The sequence below is a fragment of the Petromyzon marinus genome, chromosome 65, assembly GCF_048934315.1.
Source record: "Petromyzon marinus isolate PM22_M1 ecotype Great Lakes invasive population chromosome 65, UKy_Petmar_22M1.pri1.0, whole genome shotgun sequence".
Taxonomy (NCBI): Eukaryota; Metazoa; Chordata; class Hyperoartia; order Petromyzontiformes; family Petromyzontidae; genus Petromyzon; species Petromyzon marinus.
In genome coordinates this window covers 5,741,622-5,758,986 of record NC_133731.1, presented here as the reverse complement: position 1 = coordinate 5,758,986, position 17,365 = coordinate 5,741,622, and the positions used below count along the sequence as shown (strand labels likewise).

The 17,365-nt window shown below is 52.2% G+C and overlaps 1 protein-coding gene across 2 annotated transcripts in view; it reads left to right on the top strand.

The window, feature by feature from the left end:
* Nucleotides 1-17,365, top strand: part of PTPRB (protein tyrosine phosphatase receptor type B) — a 112,953-nt gene that overhangs the window by 78,875 nt on the left and 16,713 nt on the right. For both annotated transcript variants that reach the window (XM_076054283.1, XM_076054284.1), the window contains 8 exons: nucleotides 814-1,107; nucleotides 3,056-3,205; nucleotides 4,474-4,711; nucleotides 5,309-5,412; nucleotides 6,043-6,148; nucleotides 7,283-7,363; nucleotides 11,751-11,832; nucleotides 14,748-14,838. In XM_076054283.1, the coding sequence (XP_075910398.1) occupies nucleotides 814-1,107; nucleotides 3,056-3,205; nucleotides 4,474-4,711; nucleotides 5,309-5,412; nucleotides 6,043-6,148; nucleotides 7,283-7,363; nucleotides 11,751-11,832; nucleotides 14,748-14,838 (1,146 nt within the window). The remainder of the gene's footprint in view (nucleotides 1-813; nucleotides 1,108-3,055; nucleotides 3,206-4,473; nucleotides 4,712-5,308; nucleotides 5,413-6,042; nucleotides 6,149-7,282; nucleotides 7,364-11,750; nucleotides 11,833-14,747; nucleotides 14,839-17,365) is intronic.

Below are 17,365 nucleotides of genomic sequence, written 5' to 3'. Positions count from 1 at the left end.
AGCTCCCCGATGGTGACCGGGGCTGCCGGTCGGGCGTCTCTGTGTGCACGCCGCCGCCGCCGCCGCCGCTGCTTTGGCGCCACGATGGCTCGGAGATGTTGACTGCCTCGCCTGGTGTACAGGAGGGCGTGGATTCCATCCCGACCCTGACACCTGCTGCTTTATATTTGGAGTTTGTGTCTCTCATCATCATCACGGTGGCTATGAGATGTTAATTACCTCGCCTGGTGTACAGGAGGGCATGGATTCCATCCCAACCCTGACGCCTGCTGTATATTTGGAGTTTGCATCTCTCTCATCATCATCATGGTGGCTATGAGATGTTAACTACCTCGCCTGGTGTACGGGCGATCGTGGATTTCATCCCGCTTCTTACGCCTGCTGTATATTTGGAGTTTGCGTGTCTCCCCGTGGTCGCGTGGATTTTTATCCAGCTCCTCCGGTGTTTCCCTCCACATTTGGAATCAACGTCACACGTTTAGAGTATTTGGCCGCTATGAATTTCCACGCGATGAAAAGGCTATCTCTCGTGGCAAGGCCGCGGCTGACCTGGTGAAAATAAAATCGTTTTTACATATTTTTAGTCATACAGCATCGTCGTCGTCATCTACATCATCAGCGAGCCTGTTAAGGAGTTGACCGAGCCCATCATCCCTCCGGGGTTGATAAAAAAAAAGTAACGCTTTGCGACAAGAGCGTCAATAGACAGTGAGTGTTTGACCGCTGTAAATTTCCACGCGATGACGACAAGCCACTTCATACGTAGCCGCCGCCCGTCTGTCCATCTGTCCGTCCGTGCGCCCACCCTTCCAGTCCCGCTGCGTCCCGCCGCCTTCCACTGCCGCCCGGAGAACTCGACGGCACTCTCGTGCTCGTGGTCGGCGCCGGCGGGCTCCGACGTGGACGCGTTCCTCGTCGCCTGCGACCCGTCCTCCGGCGGCCGTGGTCGCCGCGTCTCGGCGCTGCTGCCCGCCGGGGCCGCCGCGGTTTTTTCCCACGTCCTCGCCAACCTGGAGCCGCACAACAACTACACCGTGACGCTGATGGCCGTATCCGGGGAGCGGCACAGCGCCGCCGCCGTCCAGGCCATCGTCACCATGATCGATCGTGAGCGCCGGCGTCGCCGCGGTTTCCCGTTGTCGCGCCTTGAATCCGAACCCAGTCAAACGCGCTACGCCCGAGGCCAACATCGGCATGGACGTTGGCCCTGCAGTGGCCCAGCGTTGGTCCGACATTGGCGCAACGCGCCTTGTTTTCGCCACGGTGGCTAGGAGATGTTAACTGCCTCGCCTGGTATGCAGGAAGTCGTGGGTGTGCATCGCTCATCATGACGGTGGCTAGGAGATGTTGAACTACCTCGCCTGGTATGCAGGGAGTCGTGGGTGTGCATCTCTCATCATGACGGTGGCTAGGAGATGTTAACTACCTCGCTTGGTGTACAGGAGGTCGTGGGTTCAACCCCGACCTTGAGCTTGCGTCTCTCTGACCGTGTTCTCGTGGATTTTTCCCTGGGTCCTCCAGAATTTTCCCCTTCGACATTTCAAAGCAACGTCGCACGTTTAAGAGTATTTGGCTAAATAATTTCCCACGTGATGACAATAAGCTACTTCGTTGAGCTATCAGTTGCGATGGCCAGGCCGCTTCTGCAAAAAGAGCTATATAATAGCTGAGTGGCCCTTACCTGGTGAAAATAAAAAATGGTTCGGTTTAGTTTTTCGAATACATTTCCACGTGATAAGCCACTTGATTGGGCTATCATTTGTGTGGCCAGGTCGCTTCTGCAAAAAATAACTACATAGCTCAGTGGGCCTTACCTGGTAACATACAAATGGTTCGTTATAGTCAGTAACATCCCAGTATCTGGAAACAAAGGTGGACTTTGAGACCTTCGAAATGACCAAACCGCGCACGAGAGCGACAAAAATCTCGTCTGTCGCCCGAGGTGGACTTTTACGGCAAGCGGCGTCAGCAAGCGTCCACCAAAAGGTGCTTTGCCTCCAACGTACCGGGTAAAATAAACTCCTTCAAAAAAGTTTTTTTTTTAAAACAACGGTTTTATTTTAAAGTGCACTAAAAAGTAAATAACTCGATTGGACAACGGCAATTGGATGACATCTTGAAAAAAGAGACACGCGGCGCCTGCTTTTTGCGCGAGCAAAAAATAGATAATTAATATGCCGTCCATGAAAAAAACGAATATTGCTTGAAAGGAGGCAGTTAATTGATGAATCGATGCCGATTTTGATACAGACATGCATTGTCGCCGGATCTGAGTACGTGTGCAAAATTTGGTCGTCGATTGGACAACGGGAAGTCGACTAAATCTCGATCACAAGATTTGACCACGACACAGGAGTCAAGTCAAGTTGAATAAAAGCGGTGATACACAGTGTACTTAAAAAAAAAATATGAACACTGACATGGGACCATCCTTGGCCATCATTCTCAAGACACGCCTGGAATCTTCTCCAGGTGCTCTCCAGAGGCCGGAGGCAGCAGCAAATTTCTTGCGGTGTTTGTTGCAAATTCTCAGAAGTGTTAAAACACTTCTCGAGCACCCTGTGTTAAATTTCGATTTAAAGCTTTCGTGACTGCAAGGATTCATCTTCTTTGGTTCTTTCGGTAAAGTCACCACGTAGAATGAGAATAAAATAATAAATTGATAAAATAAAATAACACAATAAAATTCTCACGACGTTTCGGCCACAACACAAGCGGCCTTCATCAGGTGAAGGGACGAGACTGTCTGGAGGACAGCTCCAGCGCTGTCCTCCAGACAGTCTCGTCCCTGATGAAGGCCGCTTGTGTTGTGGCCGAAACGTCGTGAGAATTTTATTATGTTATTTTATTTTATCAATTTATTATTTTATTCTCATTCTACGTGGTGACTTTACCGAAAGAACCAAAGAAGATGCACCCTGTATTAGTTACAACGGTTACTGACACATCGGGAACCTGCTGAGCACCCCCCCCCCCCCGCGGCTGTCCCCCGCTATCACTATCACCCCCCTCCCTCCCACCGCTGTCCCCCCCCCCTCCCCCCACCGGTGTGCAGGGCCCCCCGAGCCGGCGCGCGAGGCGGCCCCCGCCGACAGGAGCAGCGTGGCGTTCCGCAAGGGGATCCGCTTCAACATCAGCTGCGACTGGTTCAGCGACGCCAACGGGGAGATCAAGTTCTTCAGCGTCATCGTCCACGAGTCCCAGGGTAGCGGCGACGGTGGGGGGGCGGGGGAGAGGGGTGGGGGGCGGGGGAGAGGGGTGGGGGGCAGGGGGGAGGGGCAGGGGGGAGAGGGGGTGGGGGCCAGGAGGGAGGCTGTGCTGTTGATGATAATCAAGTTACCAATGGCGATCGTAATGATGATGACGACAAAGACAGAGCCGATGATGACGACGATGATGATCAAGTTACCAATGGCGATCATAATGATGATGACGACAAAGACAGAGCTGATGATGACGACGATGATGATCAAGTTAACAAATGGCGATGATGATGATGATGACGACGAAGACAGAGCCGATGATGACGACGATGATCAAGTTAACAAATGGCGATCATAATGATGACGACGACGAAGACAGAGCCGATGATGACGACGATGATGATCAAGTTAACAAATGGCGATCATAATGATGACGACGACAAACACAGAGCCGATGATGACGACGATGATGATCAAGTTACCAATGGCGATCATAATGATGACGACGACGAAGACAGAGCCGATGATGACGACGATGATGATCAAGTTACCAATGGCGATCATAATGATGATGACGACGAAGACAGCCGGTGATGACGACGATAATGATCAAGTTACCAATGGCGATCGTAACGATGACGACGATGACAGAGCCGATGATGACGACGATGATGATCAAGTTACCAATGGCGATCATAATGATGATGACGACGAAGACAGAGCTGATGATGACGACGATGATGATCAAGTTACCAATGGCGATCATAATGATGATGACGACGATGACAGAGCTGATGATGACGATGATGATCAAGTTAACAAATGGCGATCATAATGATGACGACGACGAAGACAGAGCTGATGATGACAACTATAATGATCAAGTTACCAATGGCGATCATAATGATGATGACGACAAACACAGAGCCGATGATGACGACGATGATGATCAAGTTACCAATGGCGATCGTAATGATGATGACGACGAAGACAGAGCCGATGATGACAACGATAATGATCAAGTTACCAATGGCGATCGTAACGATGACGACGGCGATGACAGAGCCGACGATGGCGACGATGATGATCAAGTTAACAAATGGCGATCGTAACGATGACGACGACGATGACAGAGCCGACGATGGCGACGATGACTGATGATGACAATGACGGCATCGATGACACCTCCCTCCTCGCCCCCCTCCTCCTCCTCCTCCTCGCCCCACTCCTCCTCCTCCTCCTCCTCCTCGCCCCACTCCTCCTCCCGCAGACACGTCGCCCGCCAAGCCGGATCCGCGGCGCTCGCTGCCGCCGTACGAGGAGTACGCGCGCAACGCCTCCGTCAAGGTGTACGCCACGCCGCCCTTCGCCAACCGCTGCCTGCGCGACCGCCTCGGCGCCTTCTCCACGCAGGTCGGCGCCGGGCGCGCCGACGCCGCCTGGGGCTGCGCGGACGCCGCGGGGGGGCCCTGCCACGGGGGGCCGCTGCGGCCCAACACGCCCTACCGGTGAGGGCCGCCGCCGCCGCCGCCGCCGCCATCCCCCGGTCCGCGTGGCCGCGTGGGGGAGCGGCGGTGCGGTGGGTGCGGTCGTGGTCGGGCCGAGCGTCCGGTGGGTCGGGGTTGGGCCACCGCCGATGAGCGGCGGTAAAGAACTTCGACGTGCATACATTGGACGAGTGTGCGGTGGTTGTGGTTAGGCTGAGCGCGCGGTGGTTGTGGTTGTGGCTAGGCTGAGCGTGTGGTGGTTGTGGCTAGGCTGAGCGTGTGGTGGTTGTGGCTAGGCTGAGCGTGTGGTGGTTGTGGTTGTGGCTAGGCTGAGCGTGTGGTGGTTGTGGCTAGGCTGAGCGTGTGGTGGTTGTGGCTAGGCTGAGCGTGTGGTGGTTGTGGTTGTGGCTAGGCTGAGCGTGTGGTGGTTGTGGTTGTGGCTAGGCTGAGCGTGTGGTGGTTGTGGCTAGGCTGAGCGTGTGGTGGTTGTGGTTGTGGCTAGGCTGAGCGTGTGGTGGTTGTGGCTAGGCTGAGCGTGTGGTGGTTGTGGTTGTGGCTAGGCTGAGCGTGTGGTGGTTGTGGCTAGGCTGAGCGTGTGGTGGTTGTGGTTGTGACTAGGCTGAGCGTGAGGGCCTACACGGCGCTGCAGGACGTCCCCCGAGGTCTCGACGAGCCGCTCTTCACCGACACATTCTTCTCCGCGCCCATCCTCACCGCGCCAGGTGCGTCCGTGTGCTCCGTCTCCCTCCGTGCGTTCTCCACGCATTCATCGCGCGTGACGTCGGCGGCACGGCTCGGCTCCCGCAGTGGGAAAAAACCACCCTCCCTTCCTCCCTTCCTCCCTCCCCTCCCTCCATCCCTCCCCCCTCCCTCCCCCCCTCTGCTCCCCTCTCTCCCCCCCTCCGCTCTCCTCCCTCCTTCCCTCCCTCCCCTCCCTCCCTCCCCTCCCTCCCTCCATCCCTCCCCCCTCCCTCCCCCCCTCCGCTCCTCTCCCTCCCTCCCCTCCCTCCTTCCCTCCCTCCCCTCCCTCCCTCCCCTCCCTCCATCCCTCCCCCCTCCCCCCCTCCGCTCCCCTCCCTCCCCTCCCTCCCTCCCCCCCTCCCTCCCTCCCCCCCTATCTCCCCCCCTCCTCTCCCCCTCCCCTCCCTCCCATTCCACGCCGAGCTGGCTCGCCTTGTCCCCGGCGCGGCTCGCTTGTGCAGTGTAAAAAAATATATATATTAAAAAAACATCCATCCAAGGCTTGTAGACCTCCGATTAGCGCGGTCGGCTACGTACGGTGCGACGGAAGTTCAAGGCACAGACGGGTTGACCCGCCGCCGTCGTCGCCTGTCTGTGCCGCGTGAACGCAGAGGAGTTCTGGGGCCCGGTGGAGGGAACCCTCGCCGGCATCGCCCTCTCGCTGCTGCTCGTCTCCACCGCCGCCCTCCTCTACTGGAAGCGCAAGGCCCTCGTGCCGTACGTGGCCAGCGGCACGCTCCGCCCGCGCCGGAACCCCGGCGTTTCCGCCCCCCGCCGCCGCACCGCGCTCGTCACCCGCGGCCAACGCCAAAACAGGCGAAAGGCTCCGGCCCCCCGAGTAGGCCCGTGACGGGCCGCCGCGGGCCGCGAGTGGGAATCGAACTCGGCTCGCCGGGCGCTGGCCTCTTGCGCCGCCGCTCCGCGCTAACAAAGGGCAAGGGTCCCCCGTGTAGCCTTGATTGACTGGTGGGGCAAGTGCTGTTGGCGAGCAGCACCTATGGAGGCCGGCACGGCACACGAGGGGTTGGGTGGTCAGCACCACGGCCGGCCGCCTTTGTCTCCCCAGCAGCGATGTTTACTACACACCGCACCGGGTACTCATTTGAGGCTGAGCTGACCTAGGGGAGACCCAGGATCGGTGAGCGGAAATTGGAACGCGGGTCGTGGGGTTCATAGCGCAGTGTGCTAACCGCTACACTACCGCTGACCACACACATAACAGACTGTTGGGGCAAGTGCTTTTAGCAAGTACGACCTATGATTGCCAGCACTCACACACTCACTCTCATACACTCTCAAGCACAACTATAACAACAACCGCCATTCCCCACTAAGTGGCAGTGACATCACCACGGCGCTTGTGCCAGGCTAGGTGCACTATAAGGCCACGTGAAGTGTCGAACGCCCGCCGGCAAGAGCTCACGGGACAGACCCAGCAGGTGCCATGGGTCGACTGACTGAGATGACTGGCCGATGCACCACCTGTGCCCCCTACTGTGCCAACTGATGGAGCAGTTTTGGAGAGAGTGTCGAGTTTTCCATACTTGGGCAGCGTGCTCATAACCGGCTCCGGTTTGACAGCAGAGGTTCTCACTCCGAATCAGTCAAGCGGCTACCGCGTGGACGCTAGCTGGTCTGTAGCTCCACACAAAGCTTCGGGCCTTCTCGGCCACGGTCATGCCCTCCCTTCTCTACGCTTGCGAAACGTGGGACACACCCCCCCTGTAATGGAACATCTTCTCAAACAAACGCACACTAACACACACTCGCACCTGACACACTCAGAATTCCGGTAGCAAGGGGCCGGTGTTGGTCGGTCACCGCAGTCACGCGGCAACTTTGCCGTTGCAGGCAAAAGCGGGACAAGCCGATGCAGCTGAAGTCGCCTGAGAAAACGGCGGGCTCCAAGACCCAACGCAAGACCGAGAGGAGGTGAAACCCCCCGCGCTCGCACAGCCGGGGAAGCTCTAGACGTCGCTCGGTGTTTGCCCCGCGGGGTCGCCGCGGTGGCGGTGTTAAGCGGGCTCGCGATCAAGAGGTCGCCGGTTCAGAGGTCGCCGGTTAAAGAGGTCACCGGTTCAGAGGTCGCCGGTTCAGAGGTCTCCAGTTAAAGAGGTCGCCGGTTCAGAGGTCTCCAGTTCAAGAGGTTGCTGGTTCAGAGGTCACCGGTTCAGAGGTCGCCGGTTCAGAGGTCTCCAGTTAAAGAGGTCGCCGGTTCAGAGGTCTCCAGTTCAAGAGGTCGCTGGCTCAGAGGTCACCGGTTCAGAGGTCGCCGGTTCAGAGGTCTCCAGTTAAAGAGGTCGCCGGTTCAGAGGTCTCCAGTTCAAGAGGTCGCTGGTTCAGAGGTCGCCGGTTCAGAGGTCGCCGGTTCAGAGGTCTCCATTTCAAGAGGTCGCTGGTTCAGAGGTCGCCGGTTCAGAGGTCGCCGATTCAGAGGTCGCCGCGATTCAGAGGACGCCGGTTCCATTCCATCTCCGGGCATGGCGATTGAAAACTAAAACGCGTATTTAAAAAAATATATATATTTTTTTACCAGGTAAGGGCCCCACTGAGCTGCCATGTAGCGCTTTTTCAGAAGCTATCTGGCGATCACAAACGGCAGCTCAACAAAGTGGGCTTATCATCATCATCATCATCGTCGTGTGGACATTTATTGCAGCAGACAAGCACTCTAAACGGAGTGAAGTCGATTCTGAATGCGTAGCGGCGAAAAAAAACGGAGAATAAAAACCATGCGACCATGGGGAGATGGAGAGAGAGAGAGAGAGACAGAGAGAGAGAGACACGCAATCACGCGTCAGAGCCGCGATCCAACTCGCGACCTCCCGCATACCAGGCGAGGCGGTTAACATCTCGCCACCGCGGCGCAAGAAATAGGCAGTCTGCTTCCAATTCCAGGCGCTCCAGTTGAAACGAAAGAGGGAAAAGTTGCGGAACTCCCAGCCTCTCGCCCCCCCCCCCCCCCATCCCATCTCTGCCCCGGCCGCCCCAATTCACCGGGCGGTGCAAACGGCCACACCACCGCGGTTGCCCGGTGGGCGGCAGACGCGGGACGTCGCTGGCCCAACGTCGGGCCGACGTTCGTCCCCGCGCTCGGGCCGCGTCTTGTTGCGTCCGCTTCATTGACCTCGGTGTACAACAACGTGGCGTCTCATTTGACATGTCATAATAAGTTCCATGATACAGGGGTTTTGGGGGGTTACATCGCGTAAATACACAGATGTGGTGACGCCGTTAAACCTGCCAGCAGCCCCACACAGCCAACTAGTTAAGGGGTTTGTCACGTAAACAGAACGTGGCCAATTCGTCACTAGTACAGCATTAGTATATAGTGTAGTGTGTAGTGTATAAGTGTAGTGTATAGTGTAGTGTATAGTAGTGTAAAGTGTAGTGTATAGTGTAGTGTATAGTCTAGTGTATAGTAGTGTATAGTGTAGTGTATAGTGTAGTGTATAGTAGTGTATAGTGTAGTGTGTAGTGTAGTATATAGTGTAGTGTATAATAGTGTAGTGTATAGTGTAGTGTATAATAGTGTCGTGTATAGTGTAGTGTGTAGAGTAGTGTATAATAGTGTAGTGTATAATAGTGTATAGTAGTGTATAGTGTAGTGTATAATAGTGTAGTGTATAGTAGTGTATAGTGCAGTGTATAATAGTGTAGTGTATAGTGTAGTGTACTAGTACAACAACACCGGTTGTGTGTTAGAGAGCCAAGCCACAACATTTACAATTTGAGTAACGACGTTTCGTCAGTAATTACAACCAGCAATCATCAGGCGGACAGCCAGATTTGTGGAGAAGTCCCCCTGTTTCGTTCCTTAAATAGCGGCGTAGATGCGATGACAACTCTATTCTTGCGCGAAGTGGGGGGCGGGGGGGGATTAATTAATGCATATTAATATGGTAATCAACGTACATTATGCATGCTCATTAAGGGAGCCCATTTTTCTTGTACTGTCTGTCGATTGTGTGCACCAAAATAGCCGTACCAACGGTAATCCCCATTGAAGTGTGCTGACCTGTATGGGCATGCATTTAAACAATGCATTCTTTGACGATTCGCTTACAAGCAGCTCCACGTCTGTGGCTATCCGAGCGGGAGGATGGAACAAATTTCTCCTCCGCACGAAGCGATCGTCCTCCCTGTCCACTTTCCACTACTCCCTCGAGACCCACACTCATCCCTGGCCCAATCCTTCCCTCCATCCCTAGGTAACTCCCCCCCCCCCCAAGTAATTCCCATACCCCCCCTCCCTCCCCATACCGCCTTTATCTACAGTGAGGGAAAAAAGTACTTGATCCCCTGCTGATTTTGTATGTTTGCCCACTGAAAAAGAAATGATTAGTCTATAATTTTAATGGTAGGTTGTTTGAACTGTGAGAGGCAGAATAACAATTTAAAAATCCAGAAAAACGCATGTCGAAAATGTTATAAATTGATTTGCATTTTAATGAAGGAAATAAGTATTTGACCCCCTCTCAATCAGAAAGATTTCTGGCTCCCAAGTGTCTTTTATACAGGTAACGAGCTGAGATTAGGAGCACACTCTTAAAGGGAGTGCTCCTAATCTCAGCTTGTTACCTGTATAAAAGGCACCTGTCCACAGAAGCAATCAATCAGATTCCAAACTCTCCACCATGGCCAAGACCAAAGAGCTCTCCAAGGATGTCAGGGACAAGATTGTAGACCTACACAAGGCTGGAATGGGCTACAAGACCATTGCCAAGCAGCTTGGTGAGAAGGTGACAACAGTTGGTGCAATTATTCGCAAATGGAAGAAACACAAAATAACTGTCAATCTCCCTTGGCCTGGGGCTCCATGCAAGATCTCACCTCGTGGAGTTGCAATGATCATGAGAACGGTGAGGAATCAGCCCAGAACTACACGGGAGGATCTTGTCAATGATCTCAAGGCAGCTGGGACCAGTCACCAAGAAAACAATTGGTAACACACTATGCCGTGAAGGACTGAAATCCTGCAGCGCCCGCAAGGTCCCCCTCCTCAAGAAAGCACATATACATGGCCGTCTGAAGTTTGCCAATGAACATCTGAATGATTCAGAGGACAACTGGGTGAAAGTGTTGTGGTCAGATGAGACCAAAATGGAGCTCTTTGGCATCAAATCAATTCGCCGTGTTTGGAGGAGAAGGAATGCTGCCTATGACCCCAAGAACACCATCCCCACCGTCAAACATAGAGGTGGAAATATTATGCTTTGAGGGTGTTTTTCTGCTAAGGGGACAGGACAACTTCACCGCATCAAAGGGACGATGGACGGGGCCATGTACCGTCAAATCTTGGGTGAGAACCTCCTTCCCTCAGCCAGGGCATTGAAAATGGGTCGTGGATGGGTATTCTAGCATGACAATGACCCAAAACACACGGCCAAGGCAACAAAGGAGTGGCTCAAGAAGAAGCACATTAAGGTCCTGGAGTGGCCTAGCCAGTCTCCAGACCTTAATCCCATAGAAAATCTGTGGAGGGAGCTGAAGGTTCGAGTTGCCAAACGTCAGCCTCGAAACCTTAATGACTTGGAGAAGATCTGCAAAGAGGAGTGGGACAAAATCCCTCCTGAGATGTGTGCAAACCTAGTGGCCAACTACAAGAAACGTCTGACCTCTGTGATTGCCAACAAGGGTTTTGCCACCAAGTACTAAGTCATGTTTTGCAGAGGGGTCAAATACTTATTTTTCTCATTAAAATGCAAATCAATTTCTAACATTTTTGACATGCGTTTTTCTGAATATTTTTGTTGTTATTCTGTCTCTCGCTGTTTAAAAAAAAACCTACCATTAAAATTATAGACTGATCATTTCTTTGTCAGTGGGCAAACGTACAGAATCAGCAGGGGATCAAATACTTTGTTCCCTCACTGTACCCCCGATCGTCCCCCTCGTTACCCCCTGCAAAGCGCCTTGGGTAAAAGCACTTCGTAAACATGGGTAAATTCACGTCGATTGAAAAATAATAACAATAACATTTTATTGTTATGACTTTACCGAAAGAACCAACGAATATGAATTCCTGCCGTCACGAAAGCTTGTAGTCAAAATGAGACAAGATACTTTCATTTTGCGTAGCCGTCGGTCGTGCTGACAGCATCTCATATCAACGCCGTGCGCCAATTATATACAGGGACCAAAAGAATCCCATACACGGCCACCGAATCCCATACACGGCACGGTTGGCTACGTACGGTGCGAAAGAAGTTCAGCGTCCAGTACATAACTGCCATGAAAATTTAACTCCCCACCGCCCCCTGCTCTCTCTCACCGACGCGGCCACTGATTCCACATTCTCTCTCCTGGCTATTCCCAGTCCCATCTACCTGTCCGACTTTGAGAATCACCTGCGCAAGCTGCAGGCCGACTCCAATTACCTCCTCTCGCAGGAGTTCGAGGTAAGGCGGAGGAGAGGACGCACAAACGTACCGCACACACACACACAACACACACACACCACACACACACCCCATACACACACCCCATACACACACACCCCACATACACACGCCACACACACCTCACACACACGCCACACACACCTCGCACACACCTCACACACACCCCACACGCACACACACACCCCATACACACACCCCACATACACACGTACCCCACACGCACACACAACACACACACACCACACACACCCCATACACACACACGTACCCCACATACACGCCACACACACCTCACACACACCCCATACACACCCCACACGCACACACACCCCATACACACACCACACACACACACGTACCCCACATACACACGCCACACACACCTCACACACACCCCACATACACACGCACACCACACACACACACGTACCCCACACACACACACACCACACATACACACGTACCCCACACGTAAACACACACACACACCACCCACACACACCACACACACCACACCACACACATCACACACACACACCACACACACCCCACATACACACACACACACCACACACCCATACACATACTCCATAGACACACCCCATACACACAACACACACACCCCCCACACATACCCTACATACACCTCACACACCCCACACACCCCACACACACCTCACACACGCCCCACACAAACACCCCACACACCCCAAACACACAGCCAACACACACACCACACACAGTTTGTGTCTCTCATCATCATCACTCTGGCTATGAGATGTTAACTACCTCGCCTGGTATACAGGAGATCGTGGGTTCGACCCCCTACCCTGACGCGTGGATTTTTTTCCGGGCTCTTCCGGTTTCCCTCCACGTTAAGAGACACGCGTTTAGAGTATTTGGCTGCTAAACATTTTCACGTGACAATGAAAAGCCACTTCGTTGAGCTATCATTTGTGATAGCCAGGTCGCTTCTGATCAAACACTATCTATATATCTATCTATCTCAGTGGGCCTTACCTGGTAGAATAAAAAATAAATAGTTTTAAATATTTTTAGACCTGCCCGGCACCACGCGCCACTGTTGCGGTCGTGTTAGCATGTCGCTGTAACTCGTTGGGCCAACGTATCACGATTGTTGGATGTGTGACCTTACGATGGTGACAATGATGGTGAAGCATGATGATTCTGCTGCTGCTGATAGTACTACTGCTGATGATGACAGTACTACTGCTGCTCATGATGATGATAGTACTACTGCTCATGATGATGACAGTACTACTGCTGCTGATGATGACAGTATTACTGCTGCTGATGATGATAGTATTACTGCTGATGATGATAGTACTACTGCTGATGATGATAGTACTACTGCTGATGATGATAGTACTGCTGCTGCTGATGATGACAGTACTACTGCTGCTGAAGATGACAGTACTACTGCTGCTGATGATGATAGTACTGCTGCTGCTGATGATAGTACTACTGCTGATGATGATGACAGTACTACTGCTGCTGATGATAGTACTACTGCTGCTCATGATGATAGTGCTACTGCTGCTGATGATGATAGTACTGCTGCTAATGATGACAGTACTACTGCTGATGATAGTACTGCTGCTGATGATGACAGTACTACTGCTGATGATGATAGTACTGCTGCTGATGATGCTAGTACTACTACTGCTCATGATGATAGTACTACTGCTGATGATGATGATAGTACTACTACTGCTGATGATAGTACTACTGCTGCTCATGATGACAGTACTACTGCTGCTGATGATGATAGTACTACTGCTGCTGATGATAGTACTACTGCTGCTGATGATGATAGTACTACTGCTGCTGTTGATGATGATAGTACTACTGCTGCTGATGATGACAGTACTACTGCTGCTGATGATGATGATAGTACTACTACTGCTGATGATGATGATGACAGTACTGATGAGCGTAGTGCTGAGTGTACTAGTGATTGTGTGTACTAGTGGTGAGTGTACTAGTGGTGAGTGTAGTAGTGGTGAGTGTACTAGTGGTGAGTGTACTAGTGGTGAGTGTAGTGGTGAATGTAGTGGTGAGTGTACTAGTGGTGAGTGTACTAGTGGTGAGTGTACCAGTGGTGAGTGTGTGTACTAGTGGTGAGTGTACTAGTGGTGAGTGTACTAGTGGTGAGTGTAGTGGTGAGTGTACTAGCGGTGAGTGTACTCGTGGTGAGTGTACCAGTGGTGAGTGTACTAGTGGTGAGTGTAGTGGTGAGTGTACTAGTGGTGAGTGTAGTGGTGAGTGTACTAGTGGTGAGTGTACTAGTGGTGAGTGTACTAGTGGTGAGTGTAGTAGTGGTGGTGTACTAGTGGTGAGTGTAGTGGTGAGTGTACTAGTGGTGAGTGTACTAGTGGTGAGTGTAGTGGTGAGTGTACTAGTGGTGAGTGTACTAGTGGTGAGTGTAGTGGTGAGTGTACTCGTGGTGAGTGTACTCGTGGTGAGTGTACTAGTGGTGAGTGTACTAGTGGTAAGTGTACTAGTGGTGAGTGTACTAGTGATGATTGTACTAGTGGTGAGTGTACTAGTGGTAAGAGTAGCAGTGGTAAGTGTACTAGTGGTGAGCGTAGTGGTGGTGAGTGTCTATGTGTTTGTGTTTCTCCCTTGTGATGGGACTTTGTAGGATGAACGTTGAGATTTAAAAGGGGCACAGGGTGACCAATAAGGTCTGACTTGGTCTGTAATAAAGTAGAGCACCCATAAGGGGTTTACAGCAATGCCGTGGCCCATGATCAGACACCTGTGTTTAAAAAAAAAAAAAACTTCCTAGCTCATTGCACTTCCCAAAGATAGAAAAAAGACACGACCAGATTCTGCCTCTCGATTGTGACCCCTGCCTCTCGTTGCCCCCCGCCCGTCGCTCGCGAAAGGATCTCAAGGACGTGGGGCGGCAGCAGTCCCAGGATGCGGCGCTCCTACCGGAGAACCGCGGCAAGAATCGCTACAACAACGTACTGCCCTGTGAGTGGTCCCGTCGTCCGCCGCCGGCTTTAAGTCGCGATCATTCCGCCGCTGGGGTCGAGGTCTACGCACACAAAGCGGCGGCTTTGGGTAGCGTAACGAGCGTGGGGGGGCCTCGCCCGGGGGGGGGGGGGGGGAGGTGCTTTGACCCCCCTGGTGGTGGCCAAAGCTACGACTTGGAGGCCCCCCCCCCCCCCCTGTTGTGACAACCGACCATGAGATTTGTGTCCGACAACAGCGTGAGAGAGACAACAGCGACAACGCTTATTTAAAAACGCGGTTTCAGTTTGCTTTTTGAGGTGACAATGCAATTCCGTTGAACGTTTCCACGTTCACATTTTTGTTGTTATTGAATTAGAGCCGGTTAACGTTTAGTGAAGAGACAAATTAAATATTGTGGGGGGGGGGCCGGTCCACCTGACCGATTACCACGTCACCAGGCACCATCTCTCACAAAACCACGATGTTGCCCATACCCCCTAGAGCAGTGGGTATGAACTGGGGGGTACGAGGCGGACCCCTGCGGGGATACGTGGTAATGTCCCAGGGGGTAACATGGTTGTGATTTATAAACGTGTGAAACGATATCATCCGAAAGAGTTATTACGTAAATGCTACAGTATACACTACACACTACACTACACTATACACTACACCAGTGGTTGCCAATCGGGGGTATGCGGACTCCTGGGGTAATGTCCGAGGGGGTAATGTGAGAAGGTGATTTATAAATGTGAAAAATGATATCATACATTACGTACATACTATACACTAGGCTATTGACTATTATACTTTGCACTCCTACACTATACAATACACTATTATACACTACACTATACAATACACTACTATACACTACACTGCACCACGATACACTGCACCATTATACACTACACTATACACTACACTATACACTGCACCACTATACACTACTATACACTACACTATACACTACACTGCACCACTATACACTACACTATACGCTACACTATACACTGCACTGCACCACTATACACTACACTATACACTACTATACACTACACCATACACTACACTGCACCACTATACACTACACTAAACACTACACTGCACCACTGGTTGCCAACCGGGGGTAAACGGACCCCTGGGGGTGACGTGGTAATGTCCCAGGGGGTACACGTCAGGTGATGTATAAACGCTTGAACTTATCTCGTACGCGAGACTCATTGGTGAATATAATCGCGCAATGAGCCTGCCCAACATAAAATAACTACGATAAAATAAAGTAAACCCGTACGGTCAACCTAGAAGGACTTAAACGACCTTTCTGAACTCGTCGATCGTCAACAATGTTGGCTTTCCAAGAGTAAGCGCAGGCCAGTGACGTGCGGTGAGGTCAATGGCTGGGGAGGCACTGACTAGTGTCAGAGCCAGATTCACACACTGAGGGCGGCGTGGCCTCACGGAAGGGGCGTGGCCTCACTGAGGGGGCGTGTCCTCACTGAGGGGGGCGTGTTAGACACGTCCCCCTTCAGTGAGGCTGAGCTTGTCGCTGCCTCACCCCTCGTCTCTTGCTGTCTTTGCAGCGTAGCTCCGCAAATTTGGCGATTTTGACTTTAAAAATGATTGGAATCGTACAGAAATTACATTTATAACACAGTTCAGTGGAAAAAATCTTAATATTTATTTAATTGTATTATTCTCTTTTTTTACTTTTCGTAACAACTATTTTCATTGGCGTCTGACAGGTGAGGCTCAAGCCTCCCCTGCCTCCCCTGACTGCACGTCCCTGGCGCAGACAGATTACCTCGCATATCTACGGGACCTTTTTGCCAGTGTCAAAGTGTGAAAAAGCAACAATAGGTGTTTACCCTTGCTGGCAATAAAATAGGAGTTGTGTCAAGACGTTCAGACACCAAATAGACGAAACCTTTTGCAAGGCATCAAGTTGCTGCATTAAACACACACGCGGTACTTGCGGTGAACATGCAAATGTAGTGGGTTAAATTCAGGCGCACACTGCAACTTTGGAGGCAACACTGTTTTTTAGGTAACATAATTAACACTTAACATAACGACTTAAGGTGGTTAGCCACCTTTCCTAACTTAACTAACACACGGGGATACTACATTACTGGACCAGGACAGCCCGACACGCTGCCTGGTCCACTAGCGGAGACCGGAGAGCTTCATCCCAGAGATGACCCAGCAGCAGAACAGCACAGAACAGCCCCCAGCTCTCCATCCACACCCCGCTTATAACCACTCCGGCCTGGCCTGCTCTGCCCCAGGCCACGCCCCCCTTCCCGATCCCCCCAACCACGTGACTCCCCTGGGGCCCCTGGCCCCCCCCCCCGTTATCCGGTCACGTGTCCTGTTGGGTTCACGCAGTGTGTCACGGCCCGACACGACCCCCGACAGCCCCATACCGAGCCAATACAGCGTAGTGTCGTTCCACTGCACTACACAAACAAAACATGCTCTGATAATTATGAAAAATGGGCATTGTCTTTGAAACTCATTGGCCTACACCAGGCTACAGCCTTCT